Source organism: Anopheles stephensi, chromosome 3 (genome assembly GCF_013141755.1).
Source record: "Anopheles stephensi strain Indian chromosome 3, UCI_ANSTEP_V1.0, whole genome shotgun sequence".
In the NCBI taxonomy this organism is placed as follows: domain Eukaryota; kingdom Metazoa; phylum Arthropoda; class Insecta; order Diptera; family Culicidae; genus Anopheles; species Anopheles stephensi.
The window spans coordinates 45,850,294-45,871,147 of NC_050203.1; the positions used below are offsets into that span (position 1 = coordinate 45,850,294).

At 48.8% G+C, this 20,854-nt stretch overlaps 3 protein-coding genes across 8 annotated transcripts; 1 reads left to right on the plus strand and 2 right to left on the minus strand.

Annotated features, from left to right (window-relative positions):
- Positions 1 to 712: 712 nt before the first annotated feature.
- Positions 713 to 13,396, minus strand: LOC118511080 (ATP-citrate synthase). Of its 5 annotated transcripts, none has more exons than XM_036053754.1 (10): positions 13,241 to 13,396; positions 7,449 to 7,658; positions 6,406 to 6,591; positions 6,121 to 6,311; positions 5,377 to 6,038; positions 5,119 to 5,301; positions 3,880 to 4,078; positions 2,472 to 3,810; positions 2,171 to 2,406; positions 713 to 2,097 (listed from the first exon to the last, which is right to left on the minus strand). In XM_036053754.1, the coding sequence occupies exons 2-10, from the start codon at positions 7,602 to 7,604 to the stop codon at positions 1,929 to 1,931; spliced, it is 3,321 nt and encodes a 1,106-aa protein (XP_035909647.1). In that variant the 5' UTR covers positions 7,605 to 7,658; positions 13,241 to 13,396; the 3' UTR covers positions 713 to 1,928. The 5 variants fall into 5 exon arrangements, with proteins under 5 accessions (XP_035909647.1, XP_035909646.1, XP_035909649.1 ...); XM_036053753.1 differs by lacking the exon at positions 13,241 to 13,396 and adding an exon at positions 9,264 to 9,458; XM_036053756.1 differs by lacking the exon at positions 13,241 to 13,396 and adding an exon at positions 9,264 to 9,448 and having other exon boundaries at positions 3,880 to 4,075.
- Positions 13,397 to 13,716: 320 nt separating this feature from the next.
- LOC118511079 (protein rigor mortis) lies at positions 13,717 to 18,277 on the plus strand. The gene is made up of 10 exons (XM_036053752.1): positions 13,717 to 14,012; positions 14,095 to 15,525; positions 15,611 to 15,966; positions 16,057 to 16,299; positions 16,374 to 16,658; positions 16,756 to 17,298; positions 17,370 to 17,520; positions 17,594 to 17,687; positions 17,745 to 17,908; positions 17,986 to 18,277. Exons 1-10 carry the CDS (start codon positions 13,846 to 13,848, stop codon positions 18,110 to 18,112), a joined length of 3,561 nt encoding a protein of 1,186 aa, XP_035909645.1. The 5' UTR covers positions 13,717 to 13,845; the 3' UTR covers positions 18,113 to 18,277.
- On the minus strand, positions 18,150 to 20,599 carry LOC118511103. Of its 2 annotated transcripts, none has more exons than XM_036053824.1 (6): positions 20,169 to 20,599; positions 19,983 to 20,098; positions 19,810 to 19,909; positions 19,156 to 19,324; positions 18,826 to 19,083; positions 18,150 to 18,761 (listed from the first exon to the last, which is right to left on the minus strand). In XM_036053824.1, exons 1-6 carry the CDS (start codon positions 20,186 to 20,188, stop codon positions 18,318 to 18,320), a joined length of 1,107 nt encoding a protein of 368 aa, XP_035909717.1. In that variant the 5' UTR covers positions 20,189 to 20,599; the 3' UTR covers positions 18,150 to 18,317. The 2 variants fall into 2 exon arrangements, with proteins under 2 accessions (XP_035909717.1, XP_035909716.1); XM_036053823.1 differs by having other exon boundaries at positions 19,983 to 20,115; positions 20,169 to 20,597.
- Between the last annotated feature and the right edge of the window lie 255 nt (positions 20,600 to 20,854).

Below are 20,854 nucleotides of genomic sequence, written 5' to 3' on the forward strand. Positions count from 1 at the left end.
TGCTGTTTAATTTAGTATTTTGTGTTGCTCGTTCGCTTTTTTTAAACAGTGATGCGATCGCATACGAGAAATCGGTTTTGCATCTCTCTCGCCTAAGCTTCGTTTGCCTGTTGCAAGCATAACCGGGGCGCAATGAGCGCCTTTTGCCCATACACCGCCGCAATAATAACAGTAACGACTTGTGTCGGGATGGATGTGTGAGTCGTCATGCGCGTCCGGGTTCGAGCCATGCCCCAATTCCGTTGCGAAGATCATCGCCATCAAAATACCCAATCAAAAAAGCATTTACCGTGCTTTTTTATATAGTTTTGTATACTTGCGTCTGTGCATGCTACCAGTGGTGCCCCGTGCAGTTGTTAGATAGACATGATAATAATGCGTTTCTATCCATCGCCACCACCAACACCAACAACAATGAGCTTCAAGTTCTAGGTGTGCCGTTTAACGTGTGAAGTGCCCATCCAGCCAATCCGGTGGCACACACCTCCGTGTATGTGTATGTAGTATATATTCAGTGCGCAGTGTTGATAGCTCCGCTACAGTGGACGGCGGCGATAGAATCAACGCCTAGACAACACGTTCCCTTTACCCGTCTACCCATCCTCGAAGCTCGCACCGCTTCAGTGCTTCTTCCTTGACAAACAATTGAAAATGAAATGAAAACAAACAAACAATGAATTCTGAGAAATAAAACTAAACACACATGCTCGCGTACTTTGTCACTATGTTTTGTTGTATCTTTTTTTTCCATTCAAATAAAACAGAAGAAACATATCCACGTGTGTTAACTTATAATTAGCAACAGAAACCGCAATGAAGACTTTTACACGAGCAAGAAATAATAACAAATTTAAATAGAAATGGTGTCTGACACAGCTCCCGCCCCATCGCCGGTTCGGTTCGGTTCCATCATGTTCTCCCCCTGCCAAGTGTGCCACCTTTTGCTATGATATTCATGGAATATAGGCGTCATTGTTTCTACTACCGTACGTGTGCTGCTCTGCTGCTTCGGCAGATGATGTGTTACCGTTGTTACAATCAAGAATCGGATTCACCAGAGATGGGGGGGGGGGGGGGGGCAGCGATAAGAAAAGGCATTGTGAAAGCTAATGGGCGATGAAATAAATTAAAAGTAAGTCTCGTTTTGCTTCCACCGCTGCTTGCTTGCTTGCTTGCTTGTATGTTTGTTTTGTCAGTTGTTAAACACCTTGGTCCTACGGCCCGATAAAAAGAAACCCCAGCTAGACGCGTCTGTTTGCATCGAACGATCTTAATTGTGTCGCCTGCTTCGGTCGCGTTTTTAAGCGCTCACCAGCTGTATCTTGGAGGGTGAAGCGCGCGCCTAACTAGGAACAATTCTAAAGAAGCTAATGGTCGTTCGTTTTAAATGAAAAGAAAATGAACAAAAACTGGTTGTTTGCACCGCGCAACTTTCCCATTGCATAAATGCACCGCGTTGGTTGAGAATGTAAAATTGATTGTGTTGCACAAGCGAACGGAGACAGACACACGGAACACACAACATGAACAAAACCTAGGGAAAAGAATTGCTCCGAAACGTCCTACACTATGCAAAAACGAAAAAGAGATTCTTGTAAAACTATTTACCAATAGAGCGTGTGTTTGTGTGTGTGGGAAGGGGGGGGGGGGGGGGAATGGAAAGGGTACAGCATTGTGCTGCATCATTCGCGTACGGGGTTCGCTCCACACAAGCGGTTGAGCTTTCTCAGCGCGATCGTGGAATCGACTTTTCACCATCTGTTCTGCGTTTGGATGCGCATCTCCTACAATATCTCAACAGCTTACGTCAACCTTTTTCACTTTACGCTGTCGTCCTCTTGTGCTTATGAAAGTGCTTTGTCTCGTTCCCGCTTGTTCCGGACGTCCGACGGACCAAGACCCCGACTACTGTAGGGCGGGGTTGGTCTTTAGTTGTACTGCTCGGGCAGCACGTACGAGATGTCGTCCCACGGATGGCGGTACAGACCCTGCTTCAAGCGCTTCTGGTCCATGTAATGGCCGATGAAACCGATGCTACGGCCCAACACAAACAGCGAGTTGATCGCACCGATGTTGATGTACTCCTGCGCTTCCTCGCTGCAAACGAAAAGGTGCGAAATTAATGCAAACGCTCCCGCACACACACACACACACACCACACACCACGTACCTTGTGAATGAGCCACAGTTTCTCAGCAAATCGACGAACGACGTGGCAATCACTCCATCGACGTTCAGGATCAGATTCGGCTTCTTGCTGGTGGTAATCTTTTCCACCTCCAGCGCGTACTCGAGCAGCGGGTAGGCCGGGAAGTTCTGCATGACAAACTCCTTGATGATCTTCACCCGCACGTCCGGATTGTTGATCGACTTCACTCGATGACCGATGCCCATGATCAGTTGACCCTAAGCAGAGCGAGACCCAGCGGTGATTAGATAAAGTTTATGGCAAAACCGGATTGCAGCCTTACCTTCTTGCGCATCGAATTTACAAACTCCATCGGATGCAGGTTGGAATCGTACGCCTCGGAGAACTGTTTGGCCGCGCCGTCGAGTGCACCGCCGAACCGATCACCGATCGTCAGCAGTCCGCTCACCACCGACGAGACCAAATCTTTGCCGGCACGCGCACAAACGATCGTGTTGTGTGCGCCGGACACCGCCGGTCCGTGGTCGGCCGTAACCATCAGACACATCTCGAAGAACTTGCACACGTACGGTGGCAGACAGCGCTGGAACCACAGCAGCGACACCACCCCGCCGATGCCCACGTTCTTCTGCAGCACATCGCTGATCGGCATGCCGGCGTACAGCAGCTCCTGCCCTCTCTCGTCACAGATCGACGTCATGAAGGAGGCCGGCTTGCGGATCAGGCCAAGCTCGCGGGCCCACGAGTAATCCATCGGTACGGTCGGCGGCGGAACTTCCTCCGCTGGTACAATGAGCCCTTCCTTCACCATGTTCTCGTACACCGAGCCGATGAGATCACCGAACGCATCGAACGACGCCGGCACATGGGCACCCGCTGCCGCTAGCGACTTGTTCTTGGCCGACGCCGTTTCGCGATCCGTGTTCGCACAAGATCCCGCATGCCCGAACTGCACCTCGGAGGTGAACATTCCGGCACAGGTTCCGATGCACCAGGCGATCAGCGGCTTGGTGATGCGACCATCCTTCAGCGCTTCGCACACCTCGTACTCCTCCACGCCACCCACCTCACCCAGCAGCACGATCATCTTGGCGGCCGGATCCGCCTGGTAGCGCATGATGTGATCCATGAACGTGGTGCCCGGGTAGCGGTCGCCACCGATCGCCACACCCTCGTACACGCCATCCGTCGTCAGCGAAAGAATGTTGTTCAGCTCGTTGGACATACCGCCCGAGCGGGACACGTACGCCACGCTGCCCGCCCGGTACAGCTTGGAATGTATAATGTTGTCGAGCATGCCGCCCGTGTTGCCGATCTTGAAGCAGCCCGGCTTCACACCACCGACCGTCGCCGGACCGATGATCGACACGTTGCGTTCGCGCGCGGCCATGTTCAGCTTCCGCGTCAAGTTCTCCGGAATGCCCTCGGCAATGATGGCGATCGTGCGGATCTGCGGGTAGTCCAGCACCTCGATCGAGCTGTCGTACGCGGAGCGGAGGGACGCGAAGTTTACCAACACGTCCGCCTCCTTGTGCTTGTTGATGGCTTCCGACATCTTGGAGTACACCGGGATCAGCACCTCCTTGTGGCCCCAGTAGAACTTTTGCTTGTGGTATCCGGTGAACGGGTACACCATCGCCACCACCGACGGTTCATCGCGGCTGCAGCAGGTGAGGCATTGCAAAGGTTAACACTGTTGTTGTTACCAGTTGTGGCGCTTTACCACTTACCTGCAGATAAAGTCGAAATCCAGCATCGACTGGACAGCGCGGGTTTGCATACCCCAAACGAGCGCCTTGGTGCGGTTGGTAAACATTTGCCGGTACGCGTCCGAGCCGATCTCTGCCTGAGACATTCGGACCGCACCAGTTTCGCCTACCGGGGAAGTAGCGGGTGAGGTCAATTTCTTACTAACGCCACTGCTAGCTGCTACATGCGCATTCAGTGTAATGTGTGGTTCATGGAGTAGTTGTTGTTGGTGGTGGTGGTGATACAACGACCAAGGGTCGCCATCGTGATCGTAGGGAAAGAGGTGAGGATTATGAATGGGTGGACGTGGTTGATCGTGGTTGAAACCAAGCAAGGGGATGCGAACATAAACCATGAAACATAAACAGACACACACACACACAATACATGATGACGTGCAGAAAGAAAATGAAAAGAAAAAAATAGGAAAACAGTATGGGATTATGAAGAAGTTTCAATACACTTTGGGACTTTAGGTTTAGGATGCGCAAATAAAAACATTAACCAAAGCTTCACTACAGGGCTATCGAATTGTTGTTCGAAACACGGAGAGAAGTAGATGCAAATGCCGTTGAATGAGCTGATGCTAATAACTTGAAATAAAACGGTAACTCCGTAGATCGTGGACCCGGCCAAGAAAAGATTTGCTGTACAGGGGAGGGCGTGAGCCAAAAGCGCCATTGAAAAGCTTTCGATAGGGGAAAAAAAGTATACCATTCCCACCAGAGTAAAGGAAGGAGCGTCGTAGCAAGCATAAGCACACACTTTTTGTACAAAATCGAATGCTTTATCCCGATACCGGCAGCAAACGCTCTCACCTTGGCCGGGTTCGCCGCTACGGTCTGAGTCATCGTTAGACGTGCTGTACGGTGTGCGGAGCAATATTTTAAACAATAGCCTAGTAAATCCTCCCGCTCTGCTTCGCGAGCCGGATGGCAAGTTTCGATCAACGGGCACTACCGAATCTTTTGAACTAGCTAGTGCAGTGGTATCGCGAGCGAGCTGCTCGCTAGATGATGATGCATCGCGAGTAATGAAAACGACTAAGGAAGTATGCAAAATTAATACACAAAGCAAGCTTCACGATGGGGCGCGCACATCAACACACATGAATGGCAGATGGTTTGAGCTAGCTGGGAACTGGGACAGGAACTGACTGACTGAACGGGATGGTTGCTTTTTTTTCCTGCGAGTGTTTCCTTATGTTCGCATTTGCTTACCATTCTCCTGACTGCCGGTGGACGATTTCTTGGACGATTCAGCTACCTGCTGGCCGCCCGGAAGCAGAAAGTTTGCAGTGGCAAAGTGTACATTGTTGCTCTTTGCAATCGGTTTCTTTCCCAGCGCCATACCGCAGATGGCCGTCATGTGCGTTTCCGGACCGAACACGTACAGCGGAATGCCTTAAATGAATAAAATGAAGTAAATGCAAATAAAATGCTTTCAATACCCCCACCCCATTCGCCGACTTCACTTACCCAAGCTGCTACCGATCTCGCGCATCTTGCGCAAACCTTCCTGATAGTTTGGGCCGGCACGGCGCACAAAGATCGACACGTTGTGCTCGATCAGTTTCTGCTGGTAGTCACGCAGCGCCGTAATAATACCGCTGAACGTGGCTGCCACGTTGGTAAAGTTAGCAATGCCTCCGCCCGTGATCAACACCTTGCCGTCCGGATGTTTCGGGCTGCTGGTCATCAGGCTTAGAATGGTTTTAGCGTATTCGTACGTTTGCTGCTCCGACGGGGCACCACTGTACTCGCCATAGTTGGCCAGCTCACTAGCGCCGCCCAGATCGCAGATCGTGTCGGAATAGATCACACTAGCACCACCACCGGCAACCATCGTCCAGATGCGACCGTTCCGGTTCAGAATCGTCAACTTTAGCGAAGCACCACTCTTGGCGTCCAAATCGGCAATGTACGCTTCCTCCGGGAATGCGTCCCGTCCGAACGGTGGCGGGTAATCGATTTCGCCCCACTTTGGCCGACAGATAAAGTCCGCCGTAGCATCCACCTTGGCAGCCAGGTCGAGAATGTAGATGGAATCGGCTGTGATTACCAGTGGATTGATTTCCAAGTACGTAAAGTAGAGGTCCACGTACAATCGGTACAGATTGTACACAAAGCTGGCCACTCGTCTGTAAAGGTACCAAAATGAAACCAACATGCGCTTAGAGAACCCTGCCTCGAGTGACCACCGTACGGCAACATCACACTTACTGCTTCTTGGCAGCAGCGATTTCAGTCAGCAACACCTTTTCGATTTCCGCCACAGTGACGTCCTTGCCGACAGGTACATCCAGCTTCAGCGCTTTCGAGTCCACATCGCCAATGTCAACTCCGCCCTGGTGGTAGAACAGTATCGTGTCGGCCGTCCGGTGCGAGTAGATGCAGACGTACGCTTCCTCATTCTGTAACGATTAATGTGCGCCATGAACGATGGTGCCTGATCGACGACAGCAGATCGAAAGCCAGGGTTTCCCGGGCTGGAGAACGGGTTCTTACATCTTTGTGCGGAACAAACGGTTCGATGATAAAATTGCGCAGCTTGCCGGTAGCGTTGCCAACCTTCTGATCTTTGCCCATCCGTTCGTTGACCCATTCCTTTACCTGGGGTAGCTTTTTGTTAACGGCAATCAATCCGAGCTTACCGCGTCTCTTAATCAGCTGATCCGGTTTCACCACAAGAGGCTGCAGAAAGGGAATAAATTTGCATACCAATCAAACGATAAAGTCCAAAAGTGGAAGTGGACACTTTCCTAACAAACTCTTCCACTCATTGCAACATCTATGGCTGGCTGTGAACTTTGAACGCCACCAAGATGACCGTCACAAGTAAACCCCCCTCTCCTCGCTCATACATCCAACATCAGCATTACACGACGATCGAGTGTCGTCCCGAGAGATGAGACGCTTCTCGAGCTACAAGTTCACAACCGTCGAAAGCTTCACATTTACGTATTGACGTGTTCCAGCGCGTCTAGGCAAACACTTTGATGATGTTGTGTCCGAATAGTTTTTACGTCACTATCGTCGGAATGGAGCAAAGCAAAGCAAAGCAAAAAAAAAGCGGATCCACTCGCCGTGACGAAGGAAAAGCTATTTTACGTAATTGTGTGGCCACACACAGACACACACACACACAAACAAAAAACCAATAGATATCCGCCTTGGGACGTTTGTTTTTTTCCTTCTCGATATGTTTTCATTCATAAAAACTTATAAGAAGAGGTAGCAAATCGAATTGATGACGAAATTCGTTATGTGGAACGCAAGCCAGGTTCTCGAAGATTCGTGGCTCATTAACGGACATCAGACATCTTCTGTTGATCGGTCGATGGTGATCAAAGTGCAGCATCACACCAACCGTGCCCTTCGATCGTTCACTTTTCTGCTCGATACGCGTTTAGCAACGTACGGAACGCCTGGCTAATGTTTATTCATCTTGGGCACATATAAATAGCGCAAAAATCGATGCTGTACTGGATACATTTATTACACACACACACACACACACACACACACGCTTCACATTGTCTGCCACTTACCGAGGTCTCCAGCCACGGGTTGTCCAGCACCAGTTGCTGCCATTGTGTGGTTTCGGTCACGGTTGCAAAGCGACACTTGGCCGCCCCATGATCGCCCTGTAGATGACGGTTGATAATGTCTTTGCCGGTGGCTTCGCGTATTGCTTTGGCGGACATCTTGCTATTGTACTGCTCGTGCCTGTTTTCGCGTTTGTGAGCTGATCTTTAAATCTGTCGAACATTAACCACAAGCAGATAAGACGGGAAGAGAAGAGAGAGAAAGAAAACCGTTAAGATTTGTTGCTTCAACCATAGGTTGGTGTTTAAGTGAATCTTTCCGTTATTCCGTCACACGGCAAAGGTAATTTATCCACATTGCAATTGATTTGTAAACGGCCTAAGGACAGTATGTTGGAATGTTTAAATTCCACTGCTGCCACGTGCACGCTTGTTGTTGCGTGCATAGCGATCTTCAAGGTTGGGTTTAAACACAACCGACGGCGTTACATCAGCCTTACGATCTGTGCATCCTCTGCATCCGCACACAGCGTTACACCCAAAGAGTCCGTGTCGTGTCTCTATCACGGCCGCCACCTGAGTTGCGCCAGAAGGACCGGTCACAACAAACCGTCCACCAACCAGCGAGACAATACACGCTGGCGCCGTTCAGGCTTTCGCTTTCGCCCCGCTAATGACACAACCGTAGGAAACACCTTGTCTAAGCGCCCGAAACTGTTTGGTAATGAGGGAAGGTTTGTTTCGTCGACTGGCGCGATATCGGTGCGAGGTTGAGTGACCGAAAGCAGAAGAAGCATTGGGCGGTTAGCAACAATGTGTGTCCACCTGACGGGTGGGTCGGTCGTCGCACACCTTTGTGGTAGATAAAGATTACGAAAATTTCTACCATTTCATCGACGGACAAAGGTGTTGCGGGCTGGCACACCAGTAAAAGATAGCAAAGAAAGAGAGAGAGAGAGAGAGATAATTCAACTAACAAATGCTATTTGTAAAGAGTTTACGGGAAAAGGGGACTTTTGAACTGCTTCGCAAAAGTAAACTAAAGTAGAAATTTGAAGAAAACAAACGAATAAACAATATTTATAAGCCAGGATTTGTATATTGTTGCTCCAAAGGAAGCCAATCTCGCCACCAAGCATCTAAATCCCGTAGGGTGTTCCGAGTCATCAATGGCTGGGGCTGCGCTTAGATAGAGTGGCAATTGGCACTCTAGGAGCGATCAAATTAACTGCCAACCGCTGATAGCAAAAACGATGCCGGGCGAGGGTGCTGCTGCACAATTATTGCATCGAGCTGTCCACATAAATTAGCAAAAGGATAAACAATTCAACTGATAAGTGCGATAAGGCGAGCAGCTACAAGGGCTCGGTTCGGTAACGGATCATATTGGCGTCGCCAAGCCCGTATAACGGGCTCGCGTTCGGTTCATTACATAAAAATCCACTTCAACCAGCCAATCCGGCACTCCAAAATGCCCGGGTAACCTGGAACGCAATATTGGGTCGTAAATTATTGCCCGTTGGTTTCCTCGACTGGAAGAAACACGCATTAATGCACTGCAAGCAAGCGCACGGCCAACGCTAGGTTGAAAATTCGGGGAGAAAATGGGCAACAACTTTCTCTTCCGGACAGCCGAAACACCGTACGCGTGTTGGAGGAGTTGGAATCTCCGTACACACGTGCGCGCGCGCGCCTGCACACATACACACACACACACAAACACACAAACACCTGGCTAGTTTGAGGGCTGGTTCAGCGCGAACCACTCTCGGCAAAGACACTTGAGCGCGCGCGAAAGCAAACGGTTACGGTACACACCTAACCGCGAGTAGCAACGGGCCAACGGGAGGGGGGTAGGTATGGAAGCGAAACCGGTCACCGGGGCAGCGGACGACGACAACGACACACACGCACGCCTGCTTAGGTGCTGAAACTGAGCAACGATCCGATCGGAACGACGACACAAACGCAACTAAACCTCGACGTGCTGCTTGCCTGTGCCATGAGCAACTGGCAGTGGTCGGACGGGACGGTTTCCACCGCGAATCAGCGTGATTTTGGGGTGCAGACGGACGACGCGAGCGGCCAGGGCACCGGGCGGGTCGAGCGATGATGATGATCGGGGAGGGCGTTTTTTGTGTTTGTTACTTATTTGCTTACTTTTCTCCTGCCAGAAACCAATACCAACCACTTGCTTCCAGCGTCATTCGTCGAGTGGCAAGTGGCGAGTGGCAATAGTGTTTGTGTGTCTGTGTGTGCGCCCTTACCGGCATTGACTTTTTCGCGTTCGCAACGTTACGTTCCCGAACCATTTCTTATCTCCCCAGCTGATGGTTCGCCCCACGTTTTCACCTCCTTGCGCCAACACGGCCGGTGACTGTGTGCTGTTGGCTGCTGTGGCCGGTCATGTGCTTTTGCATCCGCCTTTCGTCCGATCGGCCGACCGGTCACCGATAGGGGGCACCCGTGCAGCAGACGGGAAGCAGCAGCGGTGACCTGAGCGAGCGAAAACATGCACACGATCTCGGGACACTGTCAAGGGCGGATGGTGAATGGTTCCCAGGGCGCATGCATGCTGCATTTGACCTAGTGACAGGATAGGGAATACCTTTTCCAGCGCCACCTCGAACTACGCCAGCTGAAGGTTAGAACAATGAATGTTCTAAAAAACAGAAAAGACATCCATTCTAGCGCAAGTATAAGTGCTCTTCGAACGCAAACCTGAAGCATTTCCGGGTTATTGGCTGGTTCAGCAAAGTTGTTCCACTTTTCAGCACCACTTTCACTTGCCCGATTGTCGATGGTGTGGCAAACAGACGAACGAGACCATGGTGTGCTGGTGCCGCTTCCTGGTTGTTCTAAAAACCCGTTCTAAACGGGTAGACAGACAGGCGGATTGCAAATCAATCGGGCTGCTTACAATCTGGTTCCAAATGATAATTACCAACCTTACCAACACTATGCATTCGTGGAATGTGGTTGACTTGCTTCGTTTATAGCACGAATTATCCGGCACAGAAAACTTAAAAAAAAAGAAAGCTTACAACATACAAAAACATACGTTGCAAATTGTTTACTTTCCAGCTAGTCGTTGCTACGGCAACCAATACACCACAGTAAATCACACTACGTCCTATCATCGCTTTCGTGCACGATTTACTCCTTCCTGTGACCTCTAGATCAATCATCATCCTTCGACGTACGTCGTCGATAGGAAAGTTATTTAATAGCGCGCTTGCTCTTACAAGACGGCGAACCGATGACGCTGTTGTAGAGGCTGAAGATGCATTTGCAACAACAGCCGGGAAACACGCAATTTGTTGCCGATTATTGTAGGTAAGTAAATGGTAAGAAATTTACACATGTACCTATGCGATACTTTCGTCACAGTAGTAAATTCTTTTCACGTTCATCCGTGTTTCATCTACGAGCAAAGGCATCACACTCTGACGTCATTTCACAACGAGAGTTACATAATGTTCCAGGACTAAACCGTCAAGGACGTGTTTCGGGAAGCACAAAAGATGAAGTAGAGAGAGAGAGAGAGAGAGAGAGCATGGTGAAGACGGATGAAGAGATGAAACTAATAGCCCTCAATGAAGACTTTGAACAGCAGCAGGACATCTAATTCATCACACTTGGATGATTTAGATGGCTTCGGAAAATTACTCATTGTCCTCTTGGGGTGAGTGTTTCTTTGGCTTTGTACAATTTCTCTTAAAGATAGCGTCCAGCATCGGCAATCCGTGAAACCATGTTCGTATTGTAGAGGCAAATCTACAATCTTTCCATGCCGCTAAATACGCTGGCGAAATGGTTTGCTGATTTGGCAACGCTCGCCATGATCGATATAACCTTGACATTCGAATGCTTGTTATGATTTTTCATGCCGACCAAATATTAACGGCCAAGGTCAAGGCTTTGGTACCGATTGGGAAGCCTAATTTTTTGCAACTGCACACACTGCAGCACGCTGATCGACGCATCGTTTGCAATCGCATAGTCTTTCGCGAGCGTTTCATGTTTTGACGCTATGTTTTCCACAGTTTGCCAGCGAATCAAACCGGTCGAAATACAATGATAAAAGCGCACCGATTTCACCACTACCAACACCGACGCCACAAGCAATACATCTTCGCGTGTAGCAAACATCGGACCACCTCTTGTCAATCTCGTACGATCTTCGCAATCATCGGCATCATCATCGTACGCGCGCGTTGCTTACATTTGCCTCGCTGCTCCGGCACGCCGATTGCCGGCCCTAAACGCCGGACGAGTGAACGGAACCACAATATAAACACGCCACCCCCTTCGGCCAGCCGCTCTTGCAGCAGCAGTAGCAGCAGATAGAACATCTATGCGCCAGACGCATGCATTTTTCTGTTCTTGTGTGCAATTGCTGCGGGCCGGCCAATCGGTCGATTGCTCTCCGTTGCCATGTGCGCGCATCACACACTTCGCATGCCATTATCGTGTTTCGATTACCGACCAGAACAGTACTTTCTCAGTGGCGAGCACTAGAGTCACCCGGCAAACCCGAAAACGGTTTGCAGTGGGCCATGCCATCCATGCTGCTGACGTTTATTGTGCGGTGCTCTACACACTCTATCCATAGGTGGTCGGTGGAACACGCACGCACATGTGTATTAGTGAGAACGTTCCGCGCTTCTTTTCCATCGACTCTGCCGCAAAAAATAAGGCACTCGGTGCTTCGATATTTGGTCACGGAACGGAAGATTGGTCACTGTTTTGCCACCACGGTTGCAATGTGAAACGCAATATTTCGCACTATCTGTGAAGCATTAGTCATGTTGCGGTGCAGTACTGGAGAGAGAAGAGGCTACGTTGATAAGCGAAATCTACGTAGTGTAGCTTAAAACGTCGCTACGCACACATTTATCGAATCCCCCCCCCCCCCCCCCCCCATCGCTCGGCCTGCATGCGTTCCAGCCGCACGTTATATATTTTTGCGGCGATAATTTATTCCACGCTTCGCTCGACCATTCATTTCCTCGCATAAACAGCCAAACCACATCGTGTGGCTCGTCGTAACTGAAATGCAACTCTTCTTCGGTCAAGTGAAACAAAAAAAACAATACGGTCCACTCTAGCCAGGTCAATTTCTTTAACCAAGCCCGATTGCTCGTGCAGCACTGCTGTGGCTACTTCTTCGTTTTTGCAGAGCAATTCAGGCAAAAGGCTTAACGTATATTACAACCAATGTTTCGCGTCTAATTGGTTTGCTGCCTCGCACCGTAAACAGTAGACGGAAAACGAGAACGGGTTCATCTGTAAGTTTTGTAAAAAATCTTCAAGCGAATGGACAGTACCGCGTGGAGGAAAGGTAATCAATAAACGCACTAGCTTTTCATTACTTTTCGCGTGCACAATACAAACACCTTCAACATTCACGCACCGAAGGAGGACAACGAATTTTCAATGTAAGATTATCGATTGTCGCTCCGTGCTAGGAATTATCATTACGAAGAGATTATAGAATGATATTTCGGCACTACGTATCACTGCTTCAGCGCACTCAACTCGTTCCAGCAGGCCAGCTAATCACTTGCTACAGATGCACTCAAGCGGACTGGTGGCAGCATAAAGCCACTATTAGCTACTTGCTCCCGATTCTGCAATCTGCTGCCGTATTTCACTTGCTTCTATATGCTTTCCACGGAGAAAACATACGTTGCAACGCATTTCTTTGGCACACACCTAGGCTGCGCCGAATGTAACTTGCCTGTTTCCTGCAATAAAGCTAACACCCAGGGGACGGATCGAAGGTAACGTACCTGCAACGGAAACCTTAGTGCGATGGTTCTGCAGCAGCGTTAGTCTAAGCAGATTGCAATCTTACTTTCGTGCCGTAGCTTTGGATCGAAATTGCAGCCTCACGGATTTTCACCATCTACAATTTGTGTAATAGTGTCAACAATATCAAATGCTTGCCAAAATGTCAAATTGTATAATCCAGGGCTGGGCAACCGAAATCCAAAGTGGGATTTAGAAAACTCTGAAGCACGGTTTATTTTCGATTCACGAATATTATATTCAGGACGATGATAATACCATATCTTTTCATCTCCAGATGAGTTTTTACTTCAATTTATAGCATGGGATTCGTTCAATAAAGAAAGTTTGGATCATCTGAGCCGATTGATTTGTAATATTGCTTCAAATAAGACCGTTTCGTTGTGCATGGTGCTTATGGCGCGTTTAAACGTTCTTCTTTTTCAATTGTCGAATTTGACAGTTCGTAACAGTTCAACGGAACGAGGGTACTCCAGCCGAAAGCGCATAGAACGCAAGTGTTTACTGCCGGCTGCCGATTACAAAGTTTTGTGATAATTATCGAGTTTACGAAACATTCAGTGATTTGCTTAGCACGACACCGACGATGGAAGGGTTTGCTGCTCCGATTAGTCACGTGTGGTTTCATCAGAACAGTATTATATCCACACCGGACAATGGAATCCTGTACTGTTCCCGTTACGACGTTGCGTACATACCTCCATTTGATTCGAGCTGCTTGCCGAAGACCCGAATCATTAATGTTCTGGGATGGTAAGTACTTGTATCGAGTGGCTATTTCTGCTGGCGACGAGCGTGCTAATTGGCTTGTGGACATTTGCGTCTTTCTTCGCAGCGTTACTTCTTTGGCTTGTTCTCCAGACTGGACCGAGCAACGATTGTTTGCTACGATGGACGAGCGTTACTCGCTGTTCGTGTGGGATCTGGATTTGCAGCAGGCTATCAAAGGACATATGGGCCACGCAACACCACCCGCGAAGGGCAAATCATCGAAACATCTCCCGAACGTGGTTTCGGCGCTTTGCTTTACGACGGATGGGCAGTTGCTTTCATGCGTGTATTCCGATCTGGCGGTGTATAATTTGCTAACGGACAGCTACGTGCTGTGGCCGGACTTTTTCCGCAACAAAACCGCGGTCACGCTGGTGCCTTGCCCGACCGATCGAGACGTGTTTATGGCCGGGCTGAAAGATGGATTGATTATGATATTTTCCCTCAAGAAAATGGCCATACTGCACACCCTCCGCGGAAACGACAAGGAGATCGTTTCTATCGCGTGCATGATTGTGCCAGTGGTGAAGAAACCTGTTTGGAGAAGGGAACAGAAAGCGCTAGACGGTAAGGAAGGTGGCTCGGGTAGTGCGACGAAAAGCGACGCCCAGAACAGGCCAAAGAAACAGGCACGCAAAAAAGCTGCGGTAGTTGCGGACGAATCGGAGTGCTTTGATATCTATGATTTCAACGAAAGTCTGGAAGAGTTTGGGACGATCGTCGACCGGGAATCGACGGATGAGAAGCGCGACCAATTCCGAGAGAAGGCCAAAACCGTGGAAGGTTTCAACTTTCTTGAGGCTTGTGAAAATCTGAAAGAAGACATCCTTCAAGCTGCAAATCGTCGGGACGAAGAGGAAGAGGAATACGAGACCGGTGAACGGTCTGCGATTGCGCAAGAAGAGTTCAACACGGACGATGAAAATGAGTTGGATGATTGTGAAAAGTTGAGGGATTACGTGGTAGTCGGTAATGAAGATCAAGAGGCGAATGTGGAAACGGACGAGGAACACGATGAGGTGGACTACAAGCTTATCCTGGTAAGCGGCGGTCGGGAGAACGCTGTTTGGTTTTTCGACTACGAAACGGGCTTGCCGATCGGCAAGATAGTTGTACCGTCCGTTGCATCTGCACGGCTTTGTGATACATATTTCACGAACGCCGTTTGGATCGATGAGTCCCACATCGTTGCCAACAGTTCGAACGGGCAGGTCATCGAATGGAAGGTAGAGTTCAAGTACAAGCACGATCGGCTGCATCTCGTTGCCAAGGAAAGTTTGGCGCCGTATCCGGTGGAGAAAATATTCCACGTGATTCGCGCCAAAGGGCTAACCAAGACGGACACCAACGGACGGTATTTGTGGTGCTCTTCGCTCAATCGGAAGCTGCAATGCCTGGAGGTGACAGAATCAGGAAAAGCTTCCATAGTTTTAGACTACAGTGTTATATATCCGTCGAACCGCTGTCTGGTGGAAAATCCTCTCGAGTCTATGGTGTAAGTAATGGCTGCGCCGGGTTTGCAATGCATCGCTGGATTGTTTGATTGTTACACTACTGCAGCACATTTATTCACTTCACAGGATTGCGATTGGGAGCACATCAAGGATTGAAAAGCTCAATTTAGCCAGCCTGCAGGGCGACAGCATCCGGTTCAAATCGTTCACTTATAAAATCAGCGGTATTGTAATGCAGTTGTGCTGGCATCCGGAGGAAGAAGAAAAGCTCGCCTTTGGAACGAACGAAGGACGGATCGGAATATTGGATACAGGCCATTCGAGCTACGTGCCCGTCATACTGAAACCATTCACCAACAAAGACATATACGGACTGGAATGGTGTTATTTGACCAACGCGAAGCAGGAAAAGAGGTTGGTTCTGTTAGCATGCAGCAACACTGAGCTTGTTTACTATCCGATGGCAGGCGCACAGAAACACGGTAGGTTCTCGGGGACTAACGGGGACACATGACGGTTGTTGGTATATAGATGGCTGATTTCTTTTCTTTTTTTCTTCCGCTGTATTTTAGAACCAGTAAAACTTCCGCAGTTTTCACAAGTATCGGAGGTAACTGCAGTAAACAATCTTTGCTTTGTCGGCACGCAGGACGGAAGTCTGTACGTGAACGATTTGGATCAGAATCTAAAGCAGCTGTACCACGGCAAGCTGGCCAAGCGGTACATAAGCTCGCTGGTGTTCAAGAATAACTATCTGGCCGTCGGCTCTAATGATCGTACCATCCGGCTGATCAACTGCAGCGATGGTGTTTCTGGTAAACAATGCGCGATGAACAGGAAAGCCTGTACAGTGGTTAATTTGATAATCAATGATTTGCTCGTATCCTAGGGGAAGCAGTACAGCAAAGCACATTGCTCGAAGGTCATACAGACGGCGTATGTAAGGTGCGATGGAATCGTGGCGATGCGATGCGCCTGGTAAGCAGCAGCTTCGATAGCACTATCCGCGTGTGGGACGCGCTGTCGGCTACATGCCTAAAAATCTACCACACAAAATCGTTTGTTTATGCTGCCATCTTTTCCCCTCTGGACGAAAATCTAATACTTTTCGTTGAGAAAGGAAACACGTTTGCATGCTTCGACTACACTAAACAGCACGATGAACCTCCAAAAGGTAGCGCAGTTCGTTTTATTAAGCCTGTGAACTAAAATACTTGTGCTAGTGACATTTTGATCCAACTCTCTCTTTTATACCCGTTTGCGTTTGACAGTTAAAATATTGATGGCCAACCGCGTTGAACCCGTTAACGGTGGTGGCAAGTCCATGGGTTCGAAACAAAAGAAGAAGAAAACGGCACGCCGATTTAAACATGCCAAAACAGCGGATGGTTTCCATCATGCCGAGCATGCCGTCGATCAGCTAACCGAGGAGGTGCAGAAGGTTACGCTGAAGGAAGCAAATGCTGTGCCAGTCGCGAGCCATCTTACGACAACATTCCCCCTTACAAACCGTGAAACAAACAAAACAAAAGATGTACTTGAGTGTATCGTCAAATTGCTGCATACACCGGACCCGGAACCTGAACGAGAACCGATAGATTACTACAATGATGGGAATTCGGGCGATAAGGAGGCTTTCGAGGATGAGTTTGACTGTCTGCCACAACCGGAACCGGTAGCGGCAGTAAAGCAACCGGCAATAGAACCCGCGCCGCATGTGTGTGACGGAACTGAAACGGAGCAGGAAGAAATGTTTTACAACGAAAAACTGTTCTCCACTCTCGAACACCTGAAACAACTGATTGCGGAGGAAGGTAAGCGTAAGGGAACTAATTTAAAAAATAACAACAGGACTTTGATAGAGGGAAACATTGTGTTCTTCTAGCTAATCTACACCCGTTCACGGATACATCCTCGATTGGGATGGTAATGTTGCCGCAGATGCTGCACAAGCTGAAGGAAACGATTTTGGGGTGCATCAGCAAGAAAAAGCTAACGCCTCAACTGTTGGCTTTGGCTCCGTACGTTTCGCACATGTGAGTAGTCTGCCCTTCCCCCTTGCGATGTGAAGGTATTGTACGCCACTAATTTGATCATAATTTTACCCAGCTTCTGGCGACAGTGCTGCCAGGCGTATGCTTATCAATTGATCGAAAGTCAACAATCGTTGGCAGCCGTTCCGTTTTTCTTGGCCAGTCACAAGGTAAGTTTGCCCGCGATGGTATCGGTTGCATGCTTATTAATTCACCCAACCCAACAGGTGGATGCATCGATCGAGGAACTTTGTGATGCGAAATACTTCCGGGAAGCGTGGGTCATCTGCCGGTTGAACAAAACGCCCGACGATCCAATGCTGGCGCAGGTGGCGTGCAAATGGGCGCAACATTTGAACGCTATTGGAAATTATGAAGCGGCAGCGCTTGTGTAAGTACCGACAGCGTTATTATGTGTAAAAATGGGTAGTAAAAGGTAAAGCTTGTGTTTTTTTTTCTACTATCTAGTTGGACAGGGGTAAAAAAGTATAAGGAGGCGATCGACGTACTGACCAAACGTAGAGACATTACCGAGGACATCCAACGTACAATAGACGAGTTGAATGTTAAACTGCAACAGGCCACTACGGATTGATTTACGTTTCCCGTACATTAAATGCATACCTTTTTTCTTTTTTTTGAATTTTTTCTTCTTATTATCAAATTAATTTTGAATCATCCATGGCAGCATCACGTATCAGAGCGCATGCTAAATGTAGGAATAAATACTGAACTCATTTCGAATCAACGGTCACAATAATCCTACGGTGTTTTTTGTGCTTGTGTTCCTGTGATGCTGCTCACGCTAACGGGAGCGGTAAATAGTTGCGATTGCGTCGTCGACAACAGCACCAGTACCGCTTCAGGACGCCGCACCAGAGCTGTCCACACACCAACTTAAGCGGTATGAGCATCAAGGAGTACACCGCAAGCTGGTAAAACCGTTGAGACGTCCAAAGAACGGTATACTTGAGCTTATCGCCATCGAACAGGGCGTATCCGTAGCCAATCTTCATCTCGCCCATCCTGTACGAACAGGTCGGCACGATAAACTCCAGCAGTTCCCGCGTATCCCTCAGATAGTCCAGATTGAACTCCAGCACCTCGTGGCGACTGCCCCGTTCCGTGTTGAGCGGTACAAAGGACGCGCCACCCTGTGCCAGCTGATTGCGGTGCGTCTTAACGTAGAGGGACTTATGTTCGTGTGCGGAAAAAATCACACTCGGTTGGAAATCATCGATAACCTAGAACGGCACAAACAATAATCAACATTTGGTTAAATGTGGACAGCACTCCGTAATGTGTCACCTTGTATGTAAAAGAGTCAGCCCATCGGAGTAACGGCATGTGGCTCAACAGTACGGTGTACGGCAGTGGGTCCTGCGTGCTGGGTGCGTTGTTCACCGGTAGTGTCATGCTGATGCGATTCACGTTGAGGAATCGCAACACAGGCTCCACTGCCGATTCATCCTGTTCGTTAAAATATTGCCTAAACCGCAACACGCGGTCCGACTTGACGCTTTCCAATCCTTCGCCACCAATATCATTGTCACCGGGAATGTAGATCTGATGGACACGGAACAGGCGGGGGAAGTTAGTGCATAACAGTGCCGTTGCATTTCACAAAAGCATACCTACCATAACGGTATTGGCCGTCGGTTGGGAGAAAATGTTGACGAACCGTGTGAAGTAAGCTGCGTACTGTACATCGTTCGCTACGCTTCCTTCATCCATGAGATCACCCAGAAAGCAAATTACATCCGGCGTCGTGTGTTGCACCACTCGTTTGTACGTCCGCTGAAGGTGGCTACAGAGCGCACGAAATCGTAAGGATTCGATTGTTATTGCCGTGTACGCAAGATGATGGCGCTAACATTTTAACAATACAGTGTGCCCTTTCGTTTCACCATCATTCATCGAAGCGAATAAATTATCCAATATCGTTTGCAATAAAAACCTAATTGAACACCGTCATTCTTCGTCGCTGATAAGATTAGGGAGGGATTCATACGCACGGTTGGCACGAGATCTCTAGAGACAGATCGATCTCGGCCGTGTGTGTACCTACTTACTCACTGTGCAATGGATCGCCTTAAACACACACACACACACACACACACACACACACACGCATACACACACAGCAAAACACTTGACGAATTCTGGTCTCGAGTGGGTTCAGGAATAAAGTTTCGGAATTTTCAAGCACACCGAACACTTTAACACACCGGTTTACTACTGTCGTCCACCCTTACACATCACGCGTGCTGTTGTAGCAGATTGCATACATACCGATCGGAGTCGAAGTTAGCTAAGGGCCAGTAGAGCTTCTTGTCGAACGTGTTGCCCAAAATTTGTGGATCCGCGACGAAGAGTATCTTAACGCAGCTGTCTAAAATTGCCAGATGTTGCCCAATTAATAAACACCACGCATTTTTGCACCGCCGCATTTACGTTCGCCGTACCCGTTTCACACTGCAGCTCGGCCCACTGAAAGCTGTGGTACATGTGGATGAGATACTCATTGTACAGGATCAGTCCGGCAATCGTAGGAAGATAGATTTTCCAAAACAATGGTAACCTGCAAAGGAAGAGGGGCTTTTGGGTCCGCTTAGAACTTTCGGGCGATGTGTAGTATGGTTTTGGCTTACCTGCAAATACTCCTTTTCATTCTGCCGCTTGATCACCGGTACCGTCCTCCATAGCTTTACGGCGACTGAGCCTACCCGTACCCATGTCGAGCTGTCGCAAGTGGGTGAAGGTTTGATACATCCCAAAAAGAAGGTGTACATCGATAACGACACTCCACGTTTGCCCGCCGACTGATAAGGCCTGCCCCAGGGCCCGATGAGATTCATCTAATCGTACGATCCATCCAAATTCGCTTCGTTTCGCGCAGCCCCCGGCACATACCTAATGTCTGAGATTCACCAAACCAAAAAAAATCCCTTGGCCAACAGTTGGAGCTGGGAAAGCCAAATTTTCTGTACAGTGCTCAATGGAGCAATGAATGAGAAAAACACTCCTATGCGTGATACGTTGGTTCGCGTTGGTCGGTAGCTGCCACAATAGTCAGTCATGGTGTGTGCTAGTATGGTACTGTTTCCGCGGTTATCAAGCGATAAGGTTTGTTTTGATGTGCGGCTCTTACTACCATTCATACACTACCATTACGCTTCTTACATAAAACGGCGAAAAATGTCTTTAACGACCCTTCGAAAAAGGCGCTGAGTGATAAAAGTAGTACAGACTTTTAAACAGCGTACCAGGAGTGGCGATGGTCGATCAAGCTGTGCGTACATTCTTAACGAGCAATAAAGTTCCCATCGAGTGTCGT